This window comes from Nicotiana sylvestris, chromosome 1 (assembly GCF_000393655.2).
Source record: "Nicotiana sylvestris chromosome 1, ASM39365v2, whole genome shotgun sequence".
NCBI classification, from domain to species: domain Eukaryota; kingdom Viridiplantae; phylum Streptophyta; class Magnoliopsida; order Solanales; family Solanaceae; genus Nicotiana; species Nicotiana sylvestris.
Genome location: NC_091057.1, coordinates 141,727,801 through 141,737,779, shown reverse-complemented (window position 1 = coordinate 141,737,779; position 9,979 = coordinate 141,727,801). Strand labels below are relative to the sequence as shown.

At 38.3% G+C, this 9,979-nt stretch overlaps 2 protein-coding genes across 2 annotated transcripts; both read left to right on the top strand.

The window, feature by feature from the left end:
- The first annotated feature begins 922 nt into the window (after positions 1–922).
- LOC138875404 (uncharacterized) lies at positions 923–1,720 on the top strand. The gene has a single exon (XM_070154232.1). The coding sequence runs from the start codon at positions 923–925 to the stop codon at positions 1,718–1,720; it is 798 nt and encodes a 265-aa protein (XP_070010333.1).
- Positions 1,721–6,736: 5,016 nt separating this feature from the next.
- On the top strand, positions 6,737–8,004 carry LOC104249066 (protein FANTASTIC FOUR 4-like). The gene has a single exon (XM_009805440.2). It carries the CDS (start codon positions 6,871–6,873, stop codon positions 7,867–7,869), a length of 999 nt encoding a protein of 332 aa, XP_009803742.1. The 5' UTR covers positions 6,737–6,870; the 3' UTR covers positions 7,870–8,004.
- The last annotated feature ends 1,975 nt before the right edge of the window (positions 8,005–9,979 follow it).

Below are 9,979 nucleotides of genomic sequence, written 5' to 3'. Positions count from 1 at the left end.
CAGAATCATGGAGGATTTTAGTAATATCGATGCTATGAAGGCAAATATGGAGTCACTCGAGGAGCATGTCAATGCTAGCGTGACCGAGGCAGGCAGCAATATTGTGGTGACGAGGGGTGCCAAGATCGAGGCTCCCAAACTCCCGGTGTTCAAAGGTGTTCGTGATGCACAAGAAGTGGAAAACTTCCTTTGGCACTTGGAGAACTACTTCAGGCACGGCAAAGTGAGGAACGACGAGTCCAATATTAACACTACGATATTGTACCTCTCAGAGATTGTCATGCTATGGTAGAGAAGGAAGATGGCCGATGTGGATAAAGGTCTATGTACTATTAGCACATGGGATCAGTTCAAAGCCGAGTTCAAGCGACAGTTCTTTCCAAACAATATCTTGTACGAGGCAAGCCGCAAGCTTAGGGAATTGAAGCAAAAAGGGAGCATATGTAACTATGTCAAGGAGTTCACTACCCTTATGCTTCAAATCTCCAACCTGACCAATGATGACTTCTTGTTACACTTCATGGACGGGTTGTAAAATTGGGCCAAGCAGGAGTTGCAATGCTGACAAGTTACTGATATAGACCAAGCCATAGTGGAGGCCAAATTATTGATGGATTTCAGGCATGACAAGCACGACAAAGGCAATGTCAAGGAGTCAAAGGTTAGCAATGCCAAAGGTGGGGGAGACCGTGGCAAAGTCAAGGAGATACAACAACAATACTCCAAAACTCAAGATCCCAAAAGGTCGAGTGGTCATCAGGGCTACGCCGAGAAGAAGGAACAGGCCGAGAAGAAAGGATGCTACATATGAGGAGGGCTGCACGGCTTCAGGAATTGTCCTGACCTAAAGGGCCTCAGCTCCATAGTCCATGAATGGAAGAAACAGACGCAAGGAGAGAGTTCGGGAACCGCACAGTTGAGTATGATCGTATTATGTGGTGCTATCACAAAGCAAGCTATCCCACCTACCAAAAATGGCAATCAGTACGTAGATCTCACCATCAATAACAAGCTCGCTCGTGCAATGGTAGATACGGGAGCAACTCATAATTTTGTGACTGAGGCTGCCGCAAAGAGACTAGAATTGAAGCTTGCTCCAACCAAATCTTGCATCAAGACCGTGAATGCCGAGGTACAAAATACTCGTGGGGTAGCTAATGGAGTTGGTGTAAAATTGGGAGCTTGGAAAGGTATGACAAACTTTAGTGTAACCGCTATGGATATCATTGACATCATACTGGGGCAAGAGTTCTTTAGACATTGTCATACTTTGATCGACCCCTACCTCCAACCTCTCTTGGTTATGGAGCGAGAAGGCTTGCATGGTACCTACAGTAACTATGCCACACGGAAAGATCCAAGCACAACTTTTAGCTATGCAGGTTGTCAAGGGGATAAAGAAGGGGGTGTCGGCGTTCGTGGCAACCATTGCAAGTCTAGAGGAAGACAAGAGTTTTCAAGAGACACTGTCGTCTTGCATAGAAAAGTTTCTTTAGGAAAACAAAGTGGCATGCCTGAGGAGTTGCCTAAGCACTTTCTGCTTATGCGAGAGGTGGATCACAAGATTGAGTTAGAGACAGGAGCTAAGCCACCCGCATTTTCCCCATATCGTATGGCACCGCCCGAGCTAGAGGAGCTCAATAAACAATTGAAAAAGTTGCTAGATGCTGGTCACATTCGCCCATCAAAGTCACTTTTCGGTGTGCGAGTATTGTTCTAGAAGAAGAAGGATGTATGCGCTTATGCATAGACTATCGAGCATTTAATAAGATCACAGTGAAGAATAAGTACCCGATCCCGCTCATTGCTAACTTGTTCAATAGACTTTGGCAAGCCAAATACTTTACCAAGGTGGATCTTCGCAAGGGCTGGTACCAGGTTTGCATTGCAGAAGAGGATGAGCCGAAGACAACATTTGTGATGAGATATGGAGCCTTTGAGTGGTTGGTGATGCCCTTTGGCTTAACTAATGCACCGACCATATTTTGTGCCCTTATGAACAAGATTTTCCATCCCTACCATGATCAGTTCGTGGTAGTCTACCTAGATGACATAGTCACCTACAGCAACACCTTGGAGGAGCACATAAAGCACTTAAGGAAGATTTTCCAAGTCTTGCGGGAGAACGAGCTACACATCAAGAGGGAGAAATGTGATTTCGCACAATCAAAGGTGCACTTCTTGGGCCATGTCATTAGCAATGGTGAGCTACGCATGGACGAGGCTAAGGTACGTGCTATCCAAGAGTGAGAGGCACCTATAAAGGTAACGGAGTTGAGATCCTTCCTTGGTCTTGTTAACTACTATAGTCGATTCATCATTGGCTACTCAGCAAAGACCGCACCATTGACTGAGACACTGAAGAAGAACAAGTCATGGGTCTGGACGGAGCATTGTCAAAAGGCGTTTGAAGGCCTTAAGGCAACTGTAACAGAGGAGCCAGTCTTGGTGTTACCTGCCTTTGCCAAGACATTTGAGGTGCACATATATGCCTCAAACTTCGCCATTGGGGTGTCATGATGCAGGATAAACATCCCACAATATTTTAAAGCCGCTAGTTAAATCAGGTGGAGAGGCATCACACTGTGAAAGAGAAGGAAATGACTGCCATTGGCGACATTATTTGCTCGGGTCGAGGTTTGTGGTCAAGACCGACAATGTGGCTACTAGCTACTTTCAGACGCAGAAGAAGCTCACACCAAAACAGGCTAGGTGGTAGGATTTCTTGGCCGAGTTTGATTATGCACTGGAGTATAAGCCGGCAAAGGTAACGTTGTAGCCGATGCCTTGATCCGGAAAGTCGAGCTTGCTGCAATCACTTCGGCAAGATAGGACATTCAGGAGGCTATAAAAGAAGGCATTCAACATGATCTAGCATCCAAACAGCTTATCGAGTTAGCCAACAAAGGCAAGACGAGACAGTTTTGGATATAAGATGACCTACTGCTTACCAGAGGTCGGCGGGTCTACGTGCCTAAGTTTGGAGACATTAGACGACGAATCATAAGGGAGAGTCATGACACAATGCGGGCTGGTCATCCAAGTCAACGTCGCACTAAGGACTTGGTTGAGTCAGTCTACTATGGCCACACATGCGAGATGACATAGAGTGCTATGTGCAGACTTGTCTTGTCTGTCAATAGGACAAGGTTGAACAACAACAAACCGGAATACTTTTAGAACCACTGCCAGTTGTAGAGCGTCCATGGGAGAGCGTCACTATGGACTTTATCACTTGTCTACCGAAGTCCGATGGTTATGGTACTATTATGGTGGTCATGGATAGATTTTCTAAATATGCCACCTTCATGCCCGCCTCACCAGGTTGCACAGCCAAGAAAGCCTCCAAGCTATTCTTTAAGAACGTGGTGAAGTATTGGGGATTACCAAGGCATATTATCAATGATCGAAACCCCCGTTTTACTGGAAACTTTTAGAGAGAGTTATTCGATATGCTTTGCACAGAACTGCACTTTTCCACTAGTGTCCACCCACAGACAGATGGACAAACAGAACGGGTCAATGCCTTACTAGAATGCTACTTGAGGCATTATGTAAGCGCGCAGCAGAATGATTGGGCAAGGCTCCTAGACATCACCCAATTCTCTTATAACTTGCAGCGGAGTGAGTCTATGGGTTGGATACCATTTGAGCTAGCCACAGGCAAACAACCACAAACTCCACATTCATTACCAGCTGCGCTCGAGGGAAAGAGTTTGGGGGCTTATCATATGGCCAAAAGATGGGAGGAAGAGCTTGACACTGCTAAGACCTACTTGGATAGGGCAACTAAGAAGATGAAGAAATTTGCAGACCGTAAGCGTCGTCCCACAGACTATATAGTTGGGGGCATGGTCATGGTAAAGTTTATCTAAGATAGTTCAAGGCACTACAAGGCATGCATCAGAATCTGATTCGCAAGTATGAGGGCCATTTAATATTGTCGCCAAGGTAGGCAATATCTCAAACAAGCTTGACATGCCATCGTATTTTAAAATCTACCATGTCTTCCATGCCAACATGCTTAAGACATATCATGAAGATAAGGATGATCCGAGTAGGGGCCAATCAAGTCAAGCACCTATGACTATCAGCGCCTCGTATGATTGGGAGATTGAGGCTATTATGGATTACCAGGCTAGGCGAAAACAAGGCAAAAATCCACCCGCTATATTCCTCATCCATTGGAAGGGAAATCACCGAAAGAGGCCCCATGGGAACGAAAAGAAGACTTATGGCAATTCAAAGATAAGATTCGAGAGTTTATGCAGCAGCATTGCGTCGCGGTCGTCGCAATATTAGGTGGGGGAAAGTGTGATGATGCGCTATGCCATCATGACACATAGGCGCCATTTTGCATATATTAATGCCATGTGGAAGCTTACATAATAAGAAGGCTAGTATTTGTGAGAAGATTATAGAGAAGTATAGACATTTCCTTAGAAAGAACCTAGATCCTTATGGATTTGCTATGAAAGTCTTTGGAATCTTCTAGGTTTGTAGAGAATTCTAGAGAAAGTCCTTATCTTGTAAATATTAAGGATTTGTGTAATAATTAATATTTACTCACTAGCCCCTAGGAGACTAGTATATAAAGGGGGTCATTCATTTGTAATTCACCAAGCAAACAATTAAAGTTCTCTCTAATATAAAACTTCCCTTAACAATTCTCTTGTGTTCTTTCTACCATTCTCTTAGAGATCTTAAGTGTAGTAAGACTGACTTGGCATAACAAGAACGTGAGCAAGTTGTGCAAGATCGTGAGCAAGTTGTCAAGTGTCGTACGTGTACTTAGTTAACAACTAATGACGTGACACAAAGCTGTCAACGTGCCCCCTTATTCTATTCCATTTCATTTTATAAATTTCAACATACTTTGAATCAACTATATATACTCCCTCCGTAAACCAGTTTGACTCAGTACAGAGTTTAAAAAAAATGAAAATTTTTCAAATTTGTGATCCTAAATAAGTCAAAAAGGGGCTAGAGTATTAGTGTGATTATAAAAGGTTCTCATTAAGGGTAGAATTAGAAGTTTAAACTAAATTGTTTCCAAATTTAAAAAGGATCATTTTTTTGGAACGAACCAAAAAAGAAATAGGTTCACTGACATTGGAACGGAGGGTTTATTAACTTACAGTTATTCTTCTTGAGATTTCGGGGTCTTGGTCCTTTGCATGTAATAGTTCAGCCATCCTAATTTACATATATAGCCGTCAAGAGGAGGCAAAAGGAAAATCTTCTCCTAGTAGTTTGTCACTCCTGAGTACTCCTTTTGCAAATGTTATGCGAGTTTGGCTAAGAGTCTTTTAAATTATCCGTATTATTGTTTTATGAAATACTCTAATATATTACTCCTAGAAAATGACATATACCTATTAGTGATTTTTTAAAATTTATCATTTTAAGACTATATATATATATATTATGTATAATGGATTTTATTACTAACGTACGTATATACCTCAAGAAAAATGAAAAGAAATTAAATAATAGGATAGGGAGAAGAAATAGATGAGGATGGTGTTGTTGAAAGGTGGGAAGGATAATAGTAGGAAGCCTCTAACTCTACAAAGTAAACGCCATCTGATTAATAGGGGGTGGGACCCAAAATCTCTCCTCATCATCCAGCTCATTTCTCTCTGTGTATTCTGCCTTGCTGGCACGCTTCCCACCATACTCCATCTTTCCTTCAAACCCCCATACTTTCGACGAATTTATCTGCTATGCACAATCAATAAATATTAACACAGTACTTTGTATGTTTAAAATAATCTTTTACCACTAAATCCTTCTTTTCGTGCTGCCCTCTTAATAACAATAGTAGTAATAACAAGAACAACACCATTTTTACATTAATGTGGTGTTGGAGCTAATTTATTTATTTTACTTTATACATTAGATTTAGCCGTCCTTTTTAAAAAATTAAAAATTATTCAACTTCACCTTTAGTTACGCTTTTGGTCCATCATACCTTATCATTTTAAAATGATCCCGTATTTTTCCGTCTTTAACGGAGTTTAAGCATGCAGCGAAGGTGGAATTCATAAGTCTAAATTTTTTAAGAGAAAAAGAAGTTAAATTTACCCTTTAACTTTAACTATAATTTAAAACAGTTTCGTTAGATCACCTGGCTCGAAGGAGAATTTTCCAAACGAGAGAGTAATACAGGGAGAAATTAAAAAATAGCTAGATTTATAAGTGATCATTCGAAAATAGCCACAATTTTAAAAGTTATCGAAATTAGTCACTTTTCATGTAAATATAAATTTGAACGAAAACACTGTTCAAAAATTGAAAAATATTCCAACATAATATACTGGAACTTCAATATATTATACTAGAGTTTGGAGTTCCAGTATACTTTGCTGGAACTCCAGTATATTATATTGGAGCCAGCAAAGTATACCGGTTCAAACATAATATGCTGAAAGTTCATACACAAATGCATCAAACTCCAGTATATTATGGTGGATTGATCTCTATTGCAGTAAAATATTTATTATTTTTTAATAATTTAAAAAATATTGACTATTTTTAAATGACAAATTTGAAAACTGTCTAGCTCATGCTATTTCGACGGTAATATCATATCAAAAGTTTAATGAAGATAAAAATTGCTCAATTTAGTACTTACAAGGACAAATATATTTTAATAAGAAACTCGCGAATTTCTATAATGAATGAAGTCTGTTTGATGCCAAGAATTGGTGCAGACGTAAAGAGAATAGTGGGCTGAATTAAAACAAGTTCCGAGTCTCTTGCATCTTGCTAATGCAAGTTGCTAATGTCTGCCCCAAATTATTCTTTTCCATATATAGATAGTCCTTCTCTTTAGCCCTATCTATCTATAGTGGGCGGACGTCGTTGATGCCTCATCTCTTCTTTTTCTCAAATATTTTTTCCATAAGAATTTTAATTTATTCTATTATTGATTTATTTATTAATTTTCAAACCCTTATATATATCCCATCTTCATTTGAAGCTAAGGCATATTATTATATGATGAGTTTATGCAACAAAAACGTTCACCCTTTCTTAAGTTTAGCAAACTCCAAACACAGCGGAACACTGTTAGACTTTTCCCTCCCTCGCCGAAATATATTCACCGCCGCTTCAGCCGGCGGTTCAATTGACACTCAAAATCCAAACAATTACCTTGTATCCACCGCCATGACACCGCCGCCCGCCACCGCCGAGAAAAAAGATCCCGGCGGAATTGGGTTCTTAGACGATGTTGGTGGAAGTGTTGATGGACTAATGTCTTGTACTGAGTCTCTAGGTTTCGAGAGCTCCGATGAGAGGACAGTGGATGATCAAATTGAGGATCATGACCAAGATGATTTGAATTCTAGGAAATCATATTCTACAAATATGGCTAGTTATTCTAATTCAAAGTGTTGGCAAAGAAGTAATTCGGAGAAGAAAGAAAAGAAGTTTCCGCCGCCATTATCGTCGTTAAACCAAGACGGAAAGCCAAATTTCTTCATGCGTGCGGTGAGAAAAGATGGAAGGTTAGAGTTGACGGAGGTGAAAATTAGTCGGCCCGAAACTCTCCTTGCTTCCCGCCAAGATGGACGGCTGAGATTACATCTCATTCGTAATGAAGAAGAAGAAGAAACAGAAGAGGAAAACGACGATTTCCCCCTGGACGATGAAGAAGAGGTGATTGAAACAATTCAAGAAAATAATAAAGAGATACTTGATGAAGAAGGAGAAGAAAAGGTTGGAGAGTGGAAGTTTCCGGTGACAAGCGGTGGCAGTGGAGATGGTGTTCGAAGATGTTACGGTGGCCATCACCACCATGGTCATAACAACCACCGCCATGATTTACATGTGTGGAGGCAACACTGTGTCACAACTAGATAGGTGAATTAGTTGTATTAAATGGAGTGGGGACAAAGATACATGGCCATGCATGTGAATATGTTTACATACAAGCTAAGTCCCCCATTTCAGGGGAAATTCAATAAGGAAAAATGACCGAATAGCATTCTATCCGTATCATCAAAGTATCTGTGGTGATTTTTAAAAACAATTGTTTCAAATTATTTATTATTTTAGAAGTTGAAGAGTAAATTAACTATTTTTTATTTTATCTTTAATATTACGTAATTGCTATTAAATAAGTATTAATGAAAAGAATTATATTTTAAAAAATAAATAATAAAAAAATTATTTAATATTTTCTATCAGGACAGTCGACAGACAATTTGAGACGAGGAGGAAGTATGAAATTGAAATAGAGAGATTGCGGCTTGTCGAATTCTCGTGGAGTCGTGTATTTTTTTAAAATAAAATTGAAGGCCTCGAATAGCTAGAAATTGGGAAAAGCATATGGAGTCTGTCTGCATCAGAATTCAGAGCCACCCTTTCTCTGTGTGGTACCTCCTGATGTATCCGAAGGGGAGAGAGAGGAGAATAATCATTGTTACATTTCTCAAAAATGAATTAATCGTTACTCGTATATGACAGAGAAAAGCAAGAATTATTTTTAGTTATCTTTACTAAATATAGAACTTTCAGTTCACCCCAAGTTGCAGCTATTTGTATATCCTTTTCCCTTTTCGCCTTTCCTTCAAGCTTCTATTTTCAATTGCAGAATTAACCAGTTGTCTTTCATTTCCCCGAAAAGCTGCGTTACCACAAGCATTAGCGAACATATAATACTATAAGGGTCGTTTGGTTGGAATGAAATAGGCCTATACCGGTATAAGTTATGTTGGGATAAGTTATGCTGGGATTAGTTATGCTGGGATTATTGTTTATTCACTGTTTGGTATTTTGTATTAAGAATGACAATTATATAATTTATAAAAAGAAGGTATAAGTTATACCGGTGCTAATTACCCCCACCTTCTATAAGGTATAATTTATTCCGATGTTAAAATTAATACCGGGATAACGTATACCTGATTTGCTAACCAAATAGAGTATTAAGATAATATTAAATTTTTATATCACTCATATACCTTCTTATACCTTATACCAAATGACCCCTAAGGAAGTCTATTACAACTAGTGTAATTTCACAAGTAACATGTTATTTACTCTATCAATATGTGAGTTGCTTGCTTACTATAAATAACATAATAATTATGTTTTGTAGTAAAGCACATTTATTTGTGCACAAAGATTTAACTATACCGATAATAAATGCACATCCTCTAGCAGGAAGAGTTTCTAGCACCTTTCACGAACAAAGGCTGATTCCGGTTTTTAATCCTATAGGTTTAACTTTTAAGATTTTTTGTATTGAACTCATTATATTTTTAATGAATTTATATATGTTATTTATATAATTTTAATAAATTTTTATATATAAATTTTTCATTTTCGTAGAAAGTTTAGATTCAATTTATCCCGTTGTAACACATTACATATGCCCTTGTTCATGAGGAACCACTAAGAGATGAGTTTGGTCTGGTGACGATGGATTTCTTCGAAGTTAGTACTATTTTTTATAGGCACATCCTTATCAGTTTATTAAATCCTAATAAAAAATTACGGCTGCCTGAAATAAAACAGTTAGATTTACACAAGGGGTTTCCAAATATAAATTAAAGAGATAATATTACATGTCGGTTAAATGATTCTAAAATTTAAGTTTTATGAGTTCAATATTTAAAGCTTTTAGCATTGAACCTATTATTTTTTTTTATATTTAAATTATAGTTTATATTGTTATATATTATAATATTAATAAATTTTTATATATAAATTTACGCTCCGCATTAAAAGTATTGAATTTAATTAAATTTGATACCGATACATTGCATCCGCATCTGAACACAGCTCCAAACAACTGAAAATATCTATCAAGGTTCCTTACTTGTGACTTTGGTAATAATACTCTTCTGAGGTCTTGAGAAATTGGACGTCACACTGAATTGAGTATTGTGATAATGATACTCATTTTATAATTGGTTAGCTTGATATCTTATCTATTGACAATTTTAATAATTACCTTATTTACTTT

Coding starts and splice junctions, on each gene's coding strand:
- LOC138875404 (XM_070154232.1), top strand. CDS start 923: ATGATCGTATTATGTGGTGCTATCACAAAGCAAGCTATCCCACCTACC.
- LOC104249066 (XM_009805440.2), top strand. CDS start 6,871: ATGCCTCATCTCTTCTTTTTCTCAAATATTTTTTCCATAAGAATTTTA.